Source organism: Phaenicophaeus curvirostris, chromosome 1 (assembly GCF_032191515.1).
Source record: "Phaenicophaeus curvirostris isolate KB17595 chromosome 1, BPBGC_Pcur_1.0, whole genome shotgun sequence".
Lineage (NCBI taxonomy): Eukaryota > Metazoa > Chordata > Aves > Cuculiformes > Cuculidae > Phaenicophaeus > Phaenicophaeus curvirostris.
The window spans coordinates 80,182,166-80,203,020 of record NC_091392.1 but is presented as its reverse complement, the minus strand read 5'-3'; the positions used below and the strand labels follow the sequence as shown (position 1 = coordinate 80,203,020).

At 40.7% G+C, this 20,855-nt stretch overlaps 1 protein-coding gene across 3 annotated transcripts in view; it reads right to left on the bottom strand.

Annotated features, from left to right (window-relative positions):
• DUSP16 (dual specificity phosphatase 16) overlaps window positions 1-20,855 on the bottom strand; it is a 71,349-nt gene that overhangs the window by 19,482 nt on the left and 31,012 nt on the right. For 2 of the 3 annotated variants that reach the window (XM_069864041.1, XM_069864049.1), the window contains exons 3-4: window positions 15,304-15,904; window positions 14,024-14,162 (exon numbers count right to left, since the gene is read on the bottom strand). In XM_069864041.1, coding sequence (XP_069720142.1) covers window positions 14,024-14,162; window positions 15,304-15,534 — 370 coding nt within the window. In that variant the 5' untranslated portion in view covers window positions 15,535-15,904. The remainder of the gene's footprint in view (window positions 1-14,023; window positions 14,163-15,303; window positions 15,905-20,855) is intronic. The other variant, XM_069864058.1, reaches the window with a different exon arrangement.

Genomic DNA, 20,855 nt, shown 5'->3' with positions numbered 1-20,855 from the left:
AGTTTTCAGAAAAGAATTTTTATAAGCAGTTTTCTGACTTAGGAAAAAATATCCCAAAACAACATGCCACCAAAAGGGTAATTAAAATATCGGTCTTTGACACTTTCATTTGGTCATTCTGTATTGCTTGGGAAGATTGTTGGCTCCTTTCTGAAGCTTCACTGACACAACTGGAAATAGAGAAGTGACTCTTCTTCCTCACAAAGAAGCAGCACAGGCAAAGAAAAGATTTTACTCCTGTGCTTTCTTTGCAAAAGACCACATGGGCAAAGTTAAAAAACAGCAAAAAAAGAATTTTTCCAGCTACCTATGGATTGGCGTCTCTTCTGTATGAACATTGCAACAAGAAATTACACCAGAAGCTAATCTGCAAAAAGCTGAGATTTTGGGAGATAGAACCCACGCTCTGTCATCATAAGCGTAAAGAGCAATTTTTATTTTTATTCTAGGACTCTGTCAAGGCAAGCTTGAAGTGATCCAAGATTAGATGCTTCAACACTTCCTCTGGGACGTTCATCCTTTCAAAGTCATGTTTCTTCTTTCTACTCACACTTTCCTAGTAACTCATTGCTTCAGTATCTTTACAACATGAATTACAACCACAGAATTCTCAAATCAGATACCTCTGATGCTATCTTACCTATCTTTACACACGTTCCCAAGTGAGCCCTACTTTCCTCTGAATGTATTTTAACCTGGTATTAGTATCAGTAGTGAACTGACTTGTAAAAGAAGGAAATCAGTGACTTGTTTCAAATATTCGTCCATCTTTCCTGTCATCTTCTGTAACCGCTTCAGAAATGTCAGTAGCTTCAACAAATGTGGCTTTGATTTATGGCACTTAACATGTTCTAGATCAGCGTATGTTAAAAAATTGCTTTGAAAAAGCCAAAACCAAACAAAACTCATACCAGCAAAATATACCCCTGCGTGCAACCTGCTAAATTACCAATTTATTCTAGTGCAACAAACATACTGTCAGGGGATTGGAACAACAACATCCATGCCTACAATCACTGGACTGTTGTGTTATTACGAGAGTAACTTCTGTTCTGAGGAACTGTACCCATCACTACCTGCTTGCACTGACTTACAAAATGTATCTATTTTAAGAAATATACAGATATGTATATTAAAAAAAGTAACAGTATCTGCAGATGTATACACAAAAATGTATTTATTTCACATGTCTGTTTTTGAATACAGATTATGGCCCCCTAAGTCCCCAAAGCTCAAGTCTATGCAAAGTCTACATCAGGAGCCTCTTATCAAAAAAAGTGCTTTAAGCATTCAGACTACCTGTACACTTTGGCTGTAACCAAAGCAGACCACGCTCAACAAACAAACTTCAAACATCTGGAAAATGAATTTAGTGTACAGGTGGAAAAGTAGAATAGAAAACTGAGCCTTAAAAGAAAGAAAGGACTGTTTTGGCTTCGAATTCTATAATTTGAGGATGACTTTTACATCAAGGCAAATTCCACCTTTGGATCTCCTTACCTGCCTCAGCTGGAGTAGGGCTATTGGCAGCACAGTGCAGTTTGTTTTAGTAAGAGAAAGTATGCTTTTCTTCTGGAGCTAGTTTCTAAATAACACCCTTCTTCCATCACTGCTCTAGCCTCTGCAAATAATAAATCATTCACAACAGCATGTTGAAAAAAAATCTACAGGTCATTAACAGAGCTACTCTTAATAAAGTTTCACTGAGTTCTTCAATAAATGTAACTGGGCCCTGAAAATAGATGAGTGACAACTAACTCCAAAATATTCTCTTCCAAACAGCTTATGAACCATACAGGTTTTGTGTACTCTTGATGGTGAAGGTGAGCTGGAACAGCTCTCCTGACATTCAACAGCATGAAACCACTTCTTATCTATTTGAATGTTATGGATAGGGAAAGAAGGATATGGAGTAACTTGATATATGTATAATACAAACTATAAAATTTCACTTGTATTTAAAAAGATTCCATCCCCTCCCTTCAGCAGGCTTTTCAAGTTTTTCACTCTACTTTTTCTAATATTGATGAATTAAATGGAAGATTCTTCCACCACCACTCATGCAATAGTTACATTACATTGAAAACCTTGAGGGTCAAACAGGATAAGCAGCACAATGCGTCTCCTTCTGTTTTAAATAGGCTATTGCTTCTGTCATGACTGCACAGAGGTAAGTCATTGTCTCCTTTGGCTGGCAGCAAGTACCTAACAGTATTCCAGTCTGCCACTTATGTAATAGGCCCTACGCAAGTTTAAAGGAAAAATCTTAAGGGATGATGATTTCCATAACTATGGGAACAACTTAAACCAGTATGAGATGGAAATTATTTCAGACTTTAGTATATTTTCCAGCATCAAAGTAAGAGATAGCAAACAAGCAGGGGTAAATTGTAATGTTCAGTTTGTTGTACTTAATGTTTCAGAGACAAATAAAAATAAACCAATTAGTTACATTCTGCTCTAATTGTAGATGAAGCCGATTAGGGGGCTGGAGAACAGGCCTTATGAGGAATGGCTGAGAGAGCTGGGGTTGTTTAGCCTGGAGAAGAGGAGGCTGAGAGGAGACCTTATTGCTCTCTACAACTACCTGAAAGGAAGCTGTGGAGAGGAGGGAGCTGGCCTCTTCTCCCACGTGACAGGGGACAGGACAAGAGGGTATGGCTTCAAGCTCTGCCAGGGGAGGTTTAGGCTGGACATTAGGAAAAAATTTTTCACGGAAAAGGTCATTGGGCACTGGAACAGGCTGCCCAGGGAGGTGGTTGAGTCACCTTCCCTGGAGGTGTTTAAGGCACGGGTGGACGAGGTGCTGAGGGGCATGGTTTAGTGATTGATAGGAATGGTTGTACTCGATCTGGTGGATCTTTTCCAACCTGGTGATTCTATGATCCATCAGAGGACAACAAAGTTCTTTAATGGCCCCAAGGTAACTCAGCTGCTTGCACAGGCAGCTTGTTGAAATGAATGGGCTAGTGAAATGATTTTGGTTTTAAGCAAGTGACAGGCCACACCACATTTAGTAAACAGCAGTGCTGTACCATGTTTTAGTGCTGACTTCTTCTGTTCACTTCTCACACAAGAGTTTCTATGAAACCCTGTTAAGGCACCAAAAGCTTTCAGCAGTTTTGCAGCCTAAACCCCTGCATGTGGCAGACAACCCAACACGTCCCAGGTCTTTACAGCACAGCCCACGTTTCTTGCTTACCAGTCTCCACACCCATTAGCAGAAGTTTTGCAGGATCCCACAACCTACTCAACTAGCCTCAAAGTGGTGACTACATATTTTCCTAACTAACACCATTTCCTAACTACTATTGTGATAGTTAAAGAAATCTTGGTATTGGAAGTTTCGGCTCCTTTTTCAGCCAACTCAGGAAACAAAATGGGGCCAAAGCCAGAAAGGATAAAAAAGTTTCAGCAACTTCCACGACAAAAATCATTCTTTCTTACAGATTCATCGCATAAATCCTTGTATAAATGAAACTCCCCACTAACTTTCCCAGCCAACAGGAAAAGGAGAGAAAGAGGAGATGGAATCAGGTGGCAACAAGCGATAGCCAGACAATATTGTTTTGGGAAGAAGTACCATTCATTAAGGGAACGGAATCCATCCAGATCCTTATGACTATTTAGTTTAACTATCGTCAGAGACAAACCCTAAAATAGTACAGAGGAATAACTACTGAGAACCATGAGCATTTACATCAGCTCATTTCATTTATTTTATATGGAAACATACCAGGAGAATTCCTCCACATTGCCAGATGTCATGCCACAGTTGCATGGACAGTAGCTCTGTAAACCACTACAGAGGTCTACAAGTGAAAGGCTAGTTAAGCCCTAAGCTCGTCATTTGAACTTAATACAGAGCTGTGAAGCGCATGTAACATTTTACTGGCTTTATCCAATGTTCAATAAAACCATTCCGGTTAAATGACATCATAATAGGACATGAATTAGACAGGACGGGTAGAAATGGTAGATGTTTCCTATGCTCCTTTCATAGAATCATAAAATAACCAGGTTGGAAGAGACCCACCGGATCATCGAGTCCAACCATTCCTAACAAACACTAAACCATGCCCCTTAGCACCTTGTCCACCCATCCCTTAAACACCTCCAGGGAAGGTGAATCAACCACCTCCCTAGGCAGCCTCTGCCAGCGTCCAATGACCCTTTCTGTGAAGAATTTTTTCCTAATGTCCAGCCTAAACCTCCCCTGGCGGAGCTTGAGGACATTCCCTCTTGTCCTGTCCCCTGTCACATGGGAGAAGAGGCCAGCACCCTCCTCTCTACAACCTCCTTTCAGGTAGTTATATAAAGCAATGAGGTTTCCCCTCAGCCTCCTCTTCTCCAGGCTAAACAACCCCAGCTCTCTCAGCCGTTCCTCTTAAGACCTGCTCTCCAGCCCCCTCACCAGCTTTGTTGCTCTTCTCTGGACTCGCTCCAGAGCCTCAACATCCTTCTTGTGGTGAGGGGCCCAGAACTGAACACAGTATTCGAGGAGCGGTCTCACCAGTGCCGAGCACAGAGGGAGAATAACCTCCCTGGACCTGCTGGTCACACCGTTTCCATATTACGCTTGTTTCTCTTCTTCCTCCCTGTCTTTCTATTTCCTTCAAATAAGTCAAACCACTTATAGATGTGACCAACCAAAATTAGACAAGACAATTTCACAGGAAACAGAATAATCCTGTATTAGAAACTAAAAGTCTTTTTCTTTGCTTATAGAAGATCAACTACTTGTTAGACTGATTTGGTATGGGAAACACCAAAAATAAGCAGAAACCAATCTACTAAAAAGTAAGTTTTCAAAATGCAAGCATTGTTCTTCATTCACATCAACACATGCCCTTTATGCACAAAAAACACAGGTTACCTAGCTTTGGCTTTAAGATACTGTGGCTGGTTCAGTGAAATTTTGCTTTCTACCGAGCAGATCAATATCTGCATCTACCCAGCACACCTCACCCATCCATCAGCCAAATACCTGCTTTGTTCACCTGCCCTCTGCCTGCCCTAAATACTTTTCCTTTTCTGCAGGGCACTGGAAAGAGAGGAGAATGCAATCTTCTACGCCTACCAGCTTTCAAAGTTCACCTTGAGCCGCTCTCTGCATCTCACATGACACACCGCAGTAACTGGGCTGTTGGCTGGTTGTAATTACCAACTAATATGTTAGCCAAAGACGCCTGTTTCGGTGACGTCTCCCCCATCCGTTCATATTTAATGTCTTTCCTTTGCATTCATATTGAATGTAGCACAGATGTTCCCTCATCCATTCATCCTGTGTCTGAACTTGCACATACATTCATCCTATGCTTTTAACACAGAAAAAGCAATCGTGAGACAATACCACTTTAAAGTTGCTTTTAAAATTACGGTTGAAACAGCTAATTCTGTAATTCCTTACCGTTCTCAAGTGTAGGCACAGATCTGCACCTGTAGTTTCATCCTTGATCACCTAAAGACGGCTACTTTGGAAAATCAGGCAAATGCATACTGATGAAATGCAGAAAGGACAGAGACCTGACTGCACCTCAGAGAGGAGGTGGATTAAGGTTGGGTTTGAAATTAAACTGCAATAGCCGACAAGCCTACAACTCTGCAGTGAAAGGGAAATATGAAAATGGGACCTCCCCATTAGGTGCAACTTGATTTTTGTATGTAACTGTCCAAGTATGGAGACAACTTCTAGAAAGATGAGAGCTCCATGCATATACAAATTCAAACAGTAAAAATCTTAACCATCAAGCTTACACCGCATTTGTTCTGGGAGGACTTCTTACACTACTTCTTTGTAAAGGCAATCATAAAATGTAACTTGGAATGGAAGAAAGATGAGAAAACAGGTGTTCACATCACTTCATGTGTTTCCTATAAAACTCTTTGCTAAAGCTTTAAGGGGAATGCCAGCAATTGCTTGTCATGCCCAGAGTCTGACAGCAAAGCTGAGGTGATGGGGAGAAAAGAAGAGGTTGATAACAGAGATTAAGGCACCAGCCAGCTTCTCCAACTAATGGAGACTGATCCTAAAAATCGGAAGAGCAGCCTTCCATTTCTACAGTAAGAAAACATGTTTTTTCAATCATGTAATTTGAGGGGTTGTACAAACTGAAGAACGCCACCTGCCACTGGTGCATCCTTGGGAGCCTGAGCTCCCAAGGGCCCATCTTGCATCGCTGGAGCCCACATGGCACAGCTGCTTGGGCACACCAGCAAATCCACAACCAGTTCAGCTCAACTTGAAGCTACTTTTTAGGGAGAGACACTAATTTGAGGGTCTGCACTGTACCAGTGCTCATTTCCATAGGGCTTACAAGAACTTCCATTATTTTTTTTGTTTAATTACTCCTTTTGTCAAACCTTACTGACCAACAAGCTTAAAAATCTTTTGTGGGTGACAACAGAGAAATAGACAATACGACAACTCCTGTGAGCTTGGCTTCTCTAAAACTCCACACTAAGGAAAGCCTATGAAGTGTTTTATACAACATCCCCGCAGATCCAGCTGGTCCTGCAGCTCTGCATGCTTAACACGGGATGCACAGAAAGATCGTGTCTTGTACTCCTGATGGAGAAATAAGAGACAGTGAATGTGTCTGTTTTTCACAGCTCATGGAGTCCGCCAGAAAAGCCCAAAGACAATGTACACTGGTAAGAGAGCAAGCTTTGGCATTTCTCTTAAGTGCCATTCAAATCAGGTACTTCTCCCTTTTCTCCCCCTCCTTTGGATTCTGACCATTCAGAAAACACCAAAGGGAGAAATTAGCTTTCTTCAATGAGTCCCTGAAAACAGATTGAAGCAACTTCCCTCCTTTTCCCACAAGACCTTATTGCTGGCCAGTTCATCAGTGTTAACTCAGCGGCAAACACGATTATTTTAAAGCAGGGAGTGGAAAACATCTAAGATCCAAGTGATGAGTCAAAAAACGAAGACTGCACTAGGATAGGATTGCAAGAAGGAGACTTTAAAGCTTGTGGATTTGGCACAAGATTCCATCACCTTCATTAAATTTGCATCTTCATCAATGGCAATAATTATTCACAGATGTTATCACAGAATCATAGAATCACCATGTTGGAAAAGACCTCTTGGATCATCAAATCCAACCATTCCTATCTGTCCCTAAACCATGTCCCTGAGTATATGTAGTTATGTAGTCATATACCAATAAATACTACAGTGGTACGTCTTTTTAAAGGAAAAGAAGAATAAAAAAAGCAGTGAAATTTGCAATATTTAAAACCTGTAGTTTTAAGTAACCCTTATCAGACTTCTGTATTCATCAAAGGTATGCAGTGTAGAACAACACACTTAGCATTAATTTTTTCTCTTCTCCTAACAGCAACTTAGAATTTCCTACTGTAAACACTGATTAGTGCCAGGCACATAGCATAACATTACTGAAAACCATGCTGGAAAAAATATTAATCAAATTTAAACAGCGCTATAGCAAAGACAAAATATACAAAACTTTAATTTTAATGTATAGTTTGCCTCCAGTCAGAGCACTTAACAGCATTTTCACATTCACATTCCCATCAAATGTTAAAATGTTTACCTAAAGGCTGCAGTATAGATTTTTCCCTTGCCGCAAGGAAGGAAAGTTGTAAACTTTCTGACTCAAACGTTTTATGAATCTACAATGTTTCCACTCTGTTTAAACGAGCTGCAGACCTCCACAGGCCATTACAATTCACGCATTCCAGCTCAGCTCCACAGGGATGCTTGCCATTTTCCATTACACAAGCTGAGGCTGGAGAGCCTGGTTAGGAGTGCTGCCATCCCCGCCCCTGCCCTCCCTTTCCCATCCCCTCTCAGCAGCCATGGGAAGCCCTTCCACCGGATTTAAGGTTTCACGCTTTGGGAAAGCTAGAGTTTTTTTATTACGGCAACATTCAAAAAGCGGCCCCATTATGCCAGGTGTTTTACAAGCACGGTAGCAAGGGAAGTTCTTTGCCCTGGAGGGTTTCTGCCTTTGGTAAGATGAGGTTAATAGGCAGGTTAAGCAAACAAGGCTTGGGGGTGTGGGGGCTGAAAATGGGTCAAGTTTCCCCTCCCACTCAAGGGACATATGGAAAAGGCAGCCTAACGACAAGTAAAGAGAGCATATTGGACACTCACGCTTGTCCTTTACATCTTTAAAGAAAAAAAAAAAAAAAGAGATACCCTCATCATAATGCCAGGCAATTAAGTTTCACAAGGATCCAGAGGTATCCAAAACAAAAGCAAATTTTAACAAGTTATTTTTGGGTTTGAGAAATGTTATGAGAGCTCTACATTAGTCAAACTTTGCTCTCTCTCAAAAGACAGCAAGTGGATGCACATATGAAAGTAATAAACCCAACTCCCATTTTTCAAGTGCTTAAAACAATCATAGCACTAAACGAACACTCAAAATTGCATTTTAAGTATGAAGAGTGGGAGGATATTTGCAGAGGACGGGCTGTAGCCAAAGGTACTAGCTTTTCTGTGCTCTTGTTAAAAATTGATAGAGAGGGAGAATTTCAAAGTGGATGATTCAGAGCTAAGCTCCTCTCTCATGCATGCCTCCTCTCCACTAACACTGGCAGTACTCCATTGTTTACGGGATCACTTAGGGAATTCCACGTTCCCCCTACAAGAATTCCACCTCTTTCATTAGAGGTTTAATTCTAAGGGCATCACCAAGCTAGGCACATCAGGGAAGACAGCATCATTGTGCAAATATCGTTCCTTCTCTAAACACTGGCAGGATATTTAACAGGTCATTCTTGTTATAATTATTTCAGCTTGCATATAAGTCAATTATTTAAAATTGATGGCCAAAGTGTGTTCTCCTTGGGGCCTTTTGCAAAGACTTACTTACAAGGAACGCTCAGAACCTCAGTTGGCCACAACCAGAAGTTATTAAGTTCTGAATTCAAATGGTAAAAGCTGTCAGAAAAAAACACTCTGGGAACTACCCACCTGGCAGCCTCACCTCTGTGCCTGCGAAGATCATGGAAAAGATCCTCCTAGAAGACACGCTAAAGCACATGGAGGATATAGAGGTGCTTAGAGGCAGTCAGCATGGCTTCGCCAAAGACAAGTCCTGTATGACCAACATAGTGGCCTTCTACGGTGGGGTAACCACGTTAGTGGACATGGGAAGTATGTAATCTATCTGGACTTCTGTAAATCGTTTGACACAGTCCCCCACAACATCCTTCTCTCTACATTGGAGAGATATGGATTTGATGGGTGGACAGTTCCGTGGATAAGAAATTGGTTGAATGGTTGCATTCAGAGAGTGGTGGTCAATGGCTTAAAGTCCAGATGGAGATCCGTGACAAGTATTGTCCCTCAGGGGTCCATAGTGGGACCAGTGCTGTTTAATATCTTCATCAATGATATTGACAGTGAGATTGAGTGCACCCTCACCAAGTTTGCAGATGACACTAAGCCGAGTGATGTAGTTGCCACACCAGAAGGACAGAATGTCATCCAGAGGGACCTGGACAGGCTGGAGAAGTGGGCCTGTGAGAACCTCATGAGGTTCAACAAGACCAAGTGCAAGGTCCTATGCCTGGGTCAGGGCAATCCCCGATTTCAGTACATGATGGGGGATGACGCGATTGAAAGCTGCTCTGCAGAGAAGGACGTGGAGGTGCTGGTAGATGAGAAGCTCAACATGAGCCAGCAAGGTGCACTCGCAGCCCCGAAGGCCAACTGTATCCTGGGCTGCATCAAAAGAAGCATGGCCAGCAGGTTGAGGGAAGTGATTCTGCCCCTCTACTCTGCTTTTATGTCCAGTTCTGGATTCGTCAATATAAGAAGGATATGTAACTATTGGAACGAGTCCAGAGGAAGGCTACAAAGACGATCAGAGGGCTGGAGCACCTCCCGTATGAGGACAGGCTGAGAGAGTTGGGGTTGTTTAGCCTGGAGAAGAGAAGGCTCCAGGGATATCTTATAATGGCCTTTCAGTACCTGAAGTACAAGAAAGCTGGAGAGGGACTTTTTACAAAGGCATGTAGCAATAGGGCAAGGGGGATGGCTATAAATTGGAAAGGGGAAGATTTAGACTATACATTCAGAAGAAATTCTTCACTGTGAGGGTGGTGAGGCACTAGCACAGGTTGCCCAAGGAGGTTGTGGATGCCCCCTCCCTGGAAGTGTTCAAGGCCAGATTGGATGGGTCCTTGGGTGGCCTGATCTAGTGGGAGGTGTCCCTGCCCATGGCAGGGGGGTTGGAACTGGATGATTTCTAAGGTCCCTTCCAACCCAAGCCATTCTATAATTCTACGATTCTACAACTTGAAAATGAGACTAGTCGTTCTTTCCCAGTAATCTTTACTTCATCCATTGAAGGATGCCAGTTTTGCCTCCAACTGTAAACAAATAGAAAACTATACAACTTTCTATGCAGAACCTTGATTACAAATTGGGTAGATGCTATTTAATGAGAGGCTCGGCTCCAAAAGAACATAGTCAAATACAGATCTACACCTGTACAGCATACAGGCAATGGGAGGTAAAACTGTACAGGCAATTCTAGAACCTCACAAAAGGCTTCCCGTACATTTAACTCCCCTTCTGCCTATTCATTTTATGATCTAGTAGATTATCTAAGTTTTCCATGCTGATTGTTTTCAGTGGCACTGAATACCAAGGTACATCAAGTCTACATGGCAATTCAGTGACACAACATAAAATAACCCCACAGAATAAAAACTACACTTCATCTTCATCACAGGCAACATCTGAAAGGTAACCATCATAAAGACATCTGTGCTTGCACAAGTAGTAGCAAGCCAGATTAAGAGAAGTAGGGAAGAGCAAATATTTTAGAAGAGTAGACGGTTAATGATTTCCATTGGCATAGTGGAACAGAATTTAAACAAGATTATTGGTGCTTACCACCTTAATAATACTAATTCATCAAGCAAGAATCGGTAGTGTCTCTTAATGTTCCTGCAGAGCAGGCTGAAACTTTATAAAAAGACTGTAAGTAGGGAAAAAACTCCATAGAATTAAATCTAGTTCTCAAAAAAATGGGAAAAGAAGGCATCAAGTCACATCCCTGCATTTAAATCTTATTTAACTCAGCAGAGTAAATGCAACGATGGCAGCAGGGTTAAGCCTTCAGTACTCACATTTCAGTATTTTCCGTACTGTTCAAAATTAAGAACCAAAACAAATATTTAAATTCCTGAGAACATTCCCCACCAGATTATAAATATTTTTATGAGGTTAGATCAAGAGCTTAAACTAATTGGTAAGAGTTCCTTTGAGGTCTTTACATTAGTTACTTCAATGAAAAACAACCTCCAGGGCAGAGCATACCTTTATGCACAACCTGAATAAAAAAAACACCAAAAACACCTCACTCAGTGCTCAGTAATGGGGGGAGGCAGGAAGAACAGATGCAAGAATTTCAGATATTTGTTAATTGCTCCTTATTCTATCCCAATAAAAAGATATTTTTCTAGTCCAATATGTTTATTTAGGGTCACTGTTTTAAATAAACCAGACTGAGTGGCATAGGGAAAACTCAAGTCCAAAGGTTTTTCTTTTTAAACAGCGCACTGACCCCTACTCTCATTATGGGCCATAAACGTTTATGAGAGTTCGTCATCAGCTTGCTGAGGCAACATGTTTTATCTAGCTTCCTAGAGCCACGTATCAATAACCTTCAAGGAACTTTATGTAAGATCGAATCTAGCACCCTCTCCACCCCACATCCAGAGATCTTTTGTGTGTGCGTATTTGTTAATTAGCTAGCTTTTTAATAGATATAAGAAAACAACAGGACTGTAAAAGGTATTTTCTTATGGCAAGATTAGAGGGAAAGCAAACTCACTATAGAAGAAGGAAATGGGAGAGAGCTGAATGAATAGGGTCGACTTTCATTACTTTGGTACTGATACATCTTAGCTGGGTAGATTCCACGAAATGAGCACATATCTGCAATAGATAAGTTGTAAACATTTTCCTTACATTCCCCTTTTTTTCTTACGCTTCTCTACCATGAGTTTTAAAGCCCTCAGTTGTTTCTGCATTCATAAATATCCCCATCATTAGCTATTTAATCAAAAATAAGATTAAATTAGTGTTTGATGGGAACGGTTGGACTCGATGATCCGGTGGGTCTCTTCCAACCTGGTTATTCTGTGATTCTGTGATTCTGTGAAATTCTCACATCTATTCTTTGCTAAAATAAATGCATTTGACATACTAAATTTAAAAAAAACCACCTTTCTACGAAAATGGGTTTAATATATTAGATGCCCTTCCTCTGTTCAACACCCAAACCAATCCTTACCAGCTGCACATGGCAAAGTTCACTTCGGCTAGTTAATTTGTACTAGTATCTTGCATATGGTTTAAATTGCATTTTGGGCTTGGACAGATAACTACCATGTACTTGAAATCAAAACCAAAAGAAAGCAATTTCTCATAGTATCATTAGGATACAAATAACTAGTGTTTGTCCCTTCTATGCCCTAGGGAGCTGGGGAACACTCCCTTTCTAGAACTGTCCATTCCTACAGGAGCCACAGGCAAGTCTGAGGATGGAGCCACTCTGAGCCACATTCACGGACTCCAGGACAAGAACAAGATCAAAGCCATGCCTCACACAACTAATCCATACAGAGACAGTAGAAGGAAGAGAAGTTTTGCGATACTGTCCTTTGCCTGGTCTTAAAAAGGATCGCTTAACTTTTCCCTGAGGTCTAACGCTAAGCTATTAGATAGCTGTGTCTCTTTCCACCACGAAAATTAAGTTGAGGACAGTCTGTATTGCTGCATGGAGCTGAAATACGCTTCTGGTCATTAAAAATCTCAGGACAGGTGAGGAGAGTTGAGTAAACAGTAAAATGATTTCTTAATAGGTATGAACTGCCCTAGAGTGGCCTATTTTTAAAAAATAGTTTTAAATTTAAGTAAGTTAACCATATATTTAATTGCTGTTACATTAAGTGCTTATTGTGCCAAGACACCACAAACTTACTTGGGTGGCTTGAATGGAAGGATTAATCTAATATTGTAAGTCCACAACCCACAGGTGTAATTCTTGCCAAGAGAGCAAAGACAGTGTAATCACCAAACAGGCAAGGCAAAACTCTCCTTAGCTTTCTGTACGTATTATTCACATGAGCGCCAAATGTAGACATTTGTCCAAGTGTAGGGATTAGTGATTTTCCATGTACCCACAATCAAAACAGTCTGGGAGAAGTTGTCGCAATAACACAACCACCTCCCTACAAACCTCAATGAAACCTTTCCTGCTAAGCAGAAGCATCTCACTGGAGTTCCTTCCCTTTTCCTCATCATTATTCAGTCTCTGACCGTAGTTATAACATTTCAGAGAATACGTATACACTTCATTAGATCACTGATCAAGTCACTGCAATGGATTCTCTAGTTGTATTCGTCATCCCCACTTCTTTCCACCCTGGATCTACTCCATGCTCCTCCTTGTGAACACTGGGTCTACTATTCCACAACAGAAATAACACAAGCACACATTAACACCAACAAATCCTGTATTATAAAGACTTGAATTTCTATGGATGCTTTAACCTGGGATTTAAAAAAAGAAGGAAAAGACCTAAGCAGAGGGCTAGAACCTCAGAAGCTGAAGTTTAAAAAGTCACACAAAACAATCTCCATAACTCTGGGAAATTATTTCTCTTGTTCTTATTGTAATAATTACCAGATCATCAAGGAAGAGGTTTTCCTCCTAGCACGTACAATAGTAAAAAAAACCAGGGAAGCACAGTCGTCATATTATTTTTGACCCTAAAATAGCAGACACATGCATCTAAAATCCTACACTGATCGATTTCTATTTACACAGCACTAATGGTGAGATGCAATGTCTAAGCATTATATGTATTGTGAGTGCCACTGTATTCATAAAGAACTACAGAAAAAGCAAAGTTACTGAAGTTTATAACAGCACTGTTGAAAACTGTGTATGTGTCTGCTATAACAACAGCATTTTCTTTCTTCTCCTTATTCAAATGTTTTTGTTTTTATCTTGGTACATCATACCTGAAAGGAGATACACAGAGTTGAAATTCTTCTCCAGTTTGCCCAGAAGCACAGTAAGAAAGCAATCAGATGAGAGAGAGGTCACATCTTTAGAGCTTTGGTCATACACTACCACTTCCTGCTTGCAATCAATTTCAATCTGAAACACAAGTAATTCAGAATAAGATAGAAGGGAGGAAAACGATAAAAAACACCACATTATCATCTGCATCAGCATTCCCACATATCTTCTATGCAGCAGTTCAAATACCTAGATTTCTTACATAGCTGTACACCAAACAGTTTTTATTTTGTATTTAATATTCCTGATCAGATTTAATTCCTTTGAGAGTCTATAAATTGATTATTTACTCCAAGCTGAAGCATACTCTTTAAATTTTGACCATTAGGTCATTTAATGCTACTTGTACAATCCTTTACCCTCAGCTGGGTAAGTTGGTTTGTTTAAAGACTAAGGTTTAAAAAAAAAGGTCTTACCTCAATTTCTGCTTCTGGGTTTTTTGGTATATAAACAGTCAAGAAATTCTAAACTACCTAAAGCCACACATACTTTAGCCATCTATACAACTTTCTGAATTAAATATGCTTTTGATATTAGTAGCAGTAATAATAATAATTTTCAAAAAGCCTCAGTTTTTAACATGTCAAAGCAAGAATGTAATAGATTATTTTTGTAACTGAAACATTTGAAACAAGTACCAATGGATTAAAAAACAAAACAAAGCACATATAGATCCACATTAATTTTAAAGAGCTTAGTTATTTTCTTTACATTAGTAACTCTATTTAAAAAAACAACCAATCAAAACCCCATCAAACTACTCACACAAAAAGTATTTTAAACAGCATGTAGGAGCCAGGATTGACAGAGCTACAGTTTCTTTGCAAACTGTATGATCACTTGCTAAGCAATCCTGGCCACCACAGACCCCAAAGAATCCTTCCAAGTTTAGAATGCGAACGTTTCCTGCCTTAATTACATACATTTAAGGGATTGTACTTTGCAAGACATACAAGAACCCTGAGAGCATTCTTTCTCAGTAATTTCTCAATTTCTCAATTCCTCCCTATTACTCTGTCACTTAGGTGAGAGAAGGCTACAAAGAATTAAAAAGATAAACTTAGTAGTAACCTTGCCTTCTAGGCAAGAGCTCAGCAAAACTCAGTCAGTCAGTTTTGGGTTTTTTTAAAACTTAAATACATAATAGAAAACTGTTACAAGTTTCTTTCCAGTCACTCCTTTAAACAACTACAAAGGATAAGAAGAAAATGACCCCTACCTTGTGTTTTGCCGAATGCTGAATGAGCTCTGTAATCAAAACTTTGTCCTGCTGCAGCCTCCGCTTCATAAGCTTGGAGCAGTTGATGTTGATGGCATCCAAGATGTGGGACGTATTGTATTCCACAAAGGGACGGCTGTCAATCAGCAGCAATTTTCCTGTACCACTCTCCAGCAAAGCCACCAACTTCTCGGCGACAATGAGTTGAGTCCTGATCATCTCATCGGCCATGACAACAATTAGGCGTCTTTCACCACCTCCCTCTCTAATTTGCTGCGATGATGTAATGGCTGTGTACTCAAAGGCTTAGCCACACCATTGTACTAGAAGTGTATGAGGTCATGCTGGTAGTGACTGGCAAAAGAAAAGTTAAACCCATTTTCAGAAAGAGCTCTTCAACTGAATGTCTCGTCCTGCTTCCAGTTGATGTGCTGTTACAAAGGGTTCATTCCACAAAGCAGCCCCTCACATCTGATTCATTCAGAGATGACTATGGAGTAGCCATTTCACATTTCAAACAAAAGATGCTTTCTGGCTGCCGCTGCATTACATCATTCTTTACCTTTGCTCTCACCCATCAGCTTTACACCGGACTAAGAGCCTGTAAGAAGGGGAAGATAAAAAAAAAAAGCACAAACCAGATGAGGCCATGAAAGTTTGCAGAACAAAACATTCAGCTCTGAAGCTAACTGCACAGTAGTCTGTACTGTATAATAAATACACCACTGAGAAGCTCCCTACTCTGCTGTATACACCAAACACCTAGAGAGAGGATTTGCAGCTACTCTCTGAATCTATTCCAACAATCTTGCCTGGACAATTATCTTGTATTTCAGGCAACGTACTCTGTCTTAATTGCAGACTTACGTTGCCACTTCACTTTGTTAGAATATAATTAAGAAATACTGCCCTAAATTATAGTATTCCTTTCAATAGCAAAACTAATTAGATGTGCTTCAGCACTTCACCACTTAATAAGAATTTATAAAATTAGTTAAGATACATTTTTATAAGTTTAACGCCGGGGAAAGTATTTCACAAACCAGCACGGCAAGTTGGGAAACTGAAACTGTACAAAAGGAAGGGCAAAACTTACATCCACCTCTATCCCTTAACACAGTTGAAGAGAAACCAGAAGAGCAAGATGCTACATCAGGACACAAGCATTTTGTTTTAATTAATCACGAGACAGAGCAGTGCTGTGAATACACTACCGAAAGGTAAAGCAGCACTGTCTCTGGCCCTTCTGGAGCAGGTGGTACATGAAGTACGTTACACTTTCACACATGCGCAATATACTATCTGAAGCAAACTATGCTTTTGTAAGATTCAATCCTGACAGCAACCAAGCCACACACATCACCCGAAAAGGCAGCAGCAACAGTGTGGTAAATAAACCACCTGAAATGTTTTACTGTCTATTTGCACTACTGCCTCACAGCTGTCCTCAGGATTTTCAGAGTTTCCCAAAATACACTCTAATGGAAGGAGTCCTTGTAGAAACACTTGTTGGAAAGGAGCCACCACAGGCCTTACCTGTAAGGGATTTAGCTGCATTTTAGTGCATTTAGTCCTGCAACTAGAGATGCAACAGGAAATATGAATCACTGAATCACAGAATCATAGAATAGTTTGGGTTGGAAGGGACCTTGAAGATCATCTAGTTCTAACCTCCCTGCCATGGGCAGGGACATGTCCCACTAGATCAGGCTGCCCATCAACTTAGCTTCACAGCTGAAAACTCGGTCTTTTGCTGCAATCATAGATATCTACAGAGACAGATATCTACATAAGGCTGCAAACAACTCCAGAGGAAACAAAACCTACATATCTGGCTGCTTCAGTAATCAGCTCCAGCAAAAGGGGACAGCTTAGGGTGGTGACTTCTTCAACCGAGGTAGTGGCACTCATGGCCTGTGTGTGAAAGGACAAGCCTGACAAGAGCTCCTCATCACGTTACCACAACAGTTTAAAACTGAGCAAAACTGCACAAGGCAAAGTGTGCTTCAAGTGACCCTCATGTCAGTTCTGGACCATGCCATCCAGCCTGTGATCCAAGCAGCCCTTCTACCCCTGTTTTTTGCTGGCTGTGACAAAGCAAAGTAACATAACTGTCACAAAAATGAAGCGCCCAGGTGAAGAATATAGAAATCCAATTGATTTACATTTCTGAGGCAGCAAAACACTTGCAAACAGAAGCAAGTTTCAAGGATGCATTTCCCTGGATTCTTAATGCACATACAGGCACATATGATGATGATGATTTTAAATATTTTAAAAAATATATAATTTTACATCCTTAGTTTAACAGGCTCAGCTGGAAATCTCATGTTTTACTTTGGAGCACTGACTTGCTTCAGTTTAAAAAGTTTGTTATGCTTCAGTTTAAAAAGTTTGTTATTTAACTTGATTGCAAGAAAAATCAGGAATTCATACTAATTTGTAGATAGTTTATTAAAAGTTCTGTTACAGCAACAGTTCAGTTGCATTCAGCCATGGGAAGTTCCAGGTCAGCAGATGTTTTACTTGTTAGATATATTACACAAATCAACGTATACAAAACCTTAAATAAATTAAATTCTGGAAAAAGTACAAATTTCACTTTAGCAACATTAAAAAGAAAACCTGAAAAAGCTTGTTTTGTGAGACTTTCATGTAGCAATACAAAAAACCCCATCAGGTTTCACACAAACAGCCCCTGGGCTGACAAAATGTGATTTTTCAGTTTGCCCTGACTCTACTGCTATATACCCAGTGCTTTTAAGTTTGTCCAGGTAAATGGAAGCACATAACAGTAAAATGCATAGTGTTCTAAACTACAAAAATTATTGGAAAAATCACTATATCAAGCTTTGACTAAACATATTCTATGTGTCTTCATCAATGACATTGACAGCGAGATTGAGTGCACCCTCACCAAGTTTGCAGATGACACTAAGCCAAGTGGTGTTGCCACACCAGAAGGACGGGATGTCATCCAGAGGGACCTTTACAGACTGGAGAAGTGGGTCTGTGCGAACATCATGAGGTTCAACAAGGCCAGGTCCAAGGTCCTATGCTGGGTCAGGGCAATCCCTGATTTCAGTACATGATGGGGGATGACGTGATTGAGAGCTGCCCTGCAGAGAATGACTTGGGCGTGCTGGTTGATAAGAAGCTTGACATGAGTCGGCAGTGTGCGCTCACAGCCCAGAAGGCCAACCGTATCCTGGGCTGCATCAAGAGAAGTGTGGCCAGCAGGTTGAGGGAGGTGATTCTGCCCCTCTATTCCTCTCTTGTGAGATCTCATCTGGAGTACCGTGTCCTGTTCTGGAATCCTCAACATAAGAAGGATATGGACCTATCAGAATGGGTCCAGAGGAGGCTACAAGAATCATCAGAGGGCTGGAGCACCTCCCATACGAGGACAGGCTGAGAGAGTTGGGGTTGTTCAGCCTGGAGAAGAGAAGGCTCTGGGGAGGTCTCATTGCGACCTTCCACTACCTGAAAGGAGTCTACAGGAAAGCTGGAAAGGGACTACTCTTAAAGGCCTGTGGTGATAGGACAGGAGGGAATGGGTATAAACTGGAGAGGTGCAGATTTAGACTAGACATAAGTAAAAATTTCTTCACCATGATTGTGGTGAGGCACTGGAGCACATTGCCAAGGGAAGTTGTGGCTGCCCCATCTCTGGAGGTGTTCAAGGCCAGCTTGGATGGGACCTTGGGCAGCCTGATCTAGTGGGATGTCCCTGCCCACGGCAGGGGGGTTGGAACTGGATGAACATTAAGGTCCCTTCCAACCCTAACTATTCTATGATTCTACTTAAAAGAAAATAAACCTGTCTTTGCAACCTGGCTTGCAGGTGTGCTCACCCCCACAGAGCAGTCATTATATACTGGCCTCAGGCTCTTTGTAGGTAGACTGGATGGTATCAAAGGACGATGCTATTATGCAAGGAGGGAAAAATGAAACTTGATACTTGTGTCCATTTTTTTCCTGAGAGAAAAAAGTATTCCACTTCTTTTTTTTTTCTCTTAACATGTCCTCTCACGAATTTTGATTCCCTCTTACTCATATCAAAGGCTGCCAGATACTAAACCCACTGAACTCAATGAAAATTTTTCCACTGGCTCTAGTGGGAATTGGCTCTGGCTCTTTTGCAAGCTAGACAGTTTGTTCATGAACTAGACAGTTTGTTTTGATGGGTAAATTGCTGACTTAAGGTCCAAGTAATAAGAGGAAAATAAAGCAGCTGAGAAACTACAGAACTCTAAAACAGAGGCTGTTAAAAATATATAATCTTTAATTTGCAACTTTCAGTTTGGGTTTATTTCTTGTCTTCCAAATGCTTATTGCTTGCTGTCTTAGCCTTCACAGAAGTTTGTTTCAGAAGACCCTTAAAAAACACTCAAACCAGTCAGACATGGTGTCTGCATGAAGAAGACGTAGAGAACGTAAGGCAAGAGGTCTACTAGTCAAGAATTCTTTTAGATAACACTATTCGCTTGAAGTATAGCTATGTGTTGAGTTTCTAAAAGCATTCTGCCCAAGGCTCAAAAGTAATAAACTTAGCAGTAAACTTAACAGTAAACAAACTCAAGTTACTGTAATTGAAATCCTGTTTTGGCAGGAACAGTTCCATTGAGCAGGGGAGGAACAAAATTTTTATCAATTGCAGGTCTTTGTTTTGCTTTAATTCTCTCTGTCTGGTATTATCAACTTTGGGACTCTTACTTGGGACCCACCTAAACAAGAGAAACTGGCAGCCTCCTTTTTTAGGTAAACACTAGAGCTGTCCTCCCCTTCCTGGTGACTGCTTGTATCGTTCAGCTACTATGAAGTGTTGAAATACACGTTTCATTTCTAATCATAGTTTGCAAAAACCTAAAATTCAACTTCTTGACTGCTTTCTGTCCGCCGCACTACTTGTGACTGAGATCGCAATGGTATGCATTGACTCCACAGTGTCTGGTAAAATGATGCAATATAACATTTTGCCCTAAATAGGCCATTAGGTTGCTGATCTTCAAGCTAAGAAACAGACTTAGTCACAGGATATTCTACACTGAAATCAGGATTATGGAAAAGTGATTCGTAATTGAGATGCGAGAATACAGCATGAAGTCACTCACAGACACGCTGGTAATACTGCATGGCTTCTTTCTCCTTGTAGATGGACTGCAATACATGGCTCTGCTTGTTACGTCTTCTTTTAAAGAAGAAAACTAAACTTTTAACTCACTGTAAAACTAAAAAGATTGTTCCACACTTGCCCTGTATCTTTACAGTTTCTCCATATTGTTCAAAGAATGAAAAAACAAAACACCTACTATCTTCCATACAAACACCAGTGGAACTCTAGTATGTATGTATAATGCCACCACTGTATACTACAGGATCCATCCTCACCTCAGGGATTCCTGTCCCCATCCCAGATGGCTCAGATGGAGTAAAGCAGGCAATCACAAAACTGAAAACCTGGCACTTAAGTAGTATGTTTGATTCTTCAGTCAAAAGAACTCACATTTTTTATGCACTCAAAATTTCTACTTGTACCACTTTGACCTTAA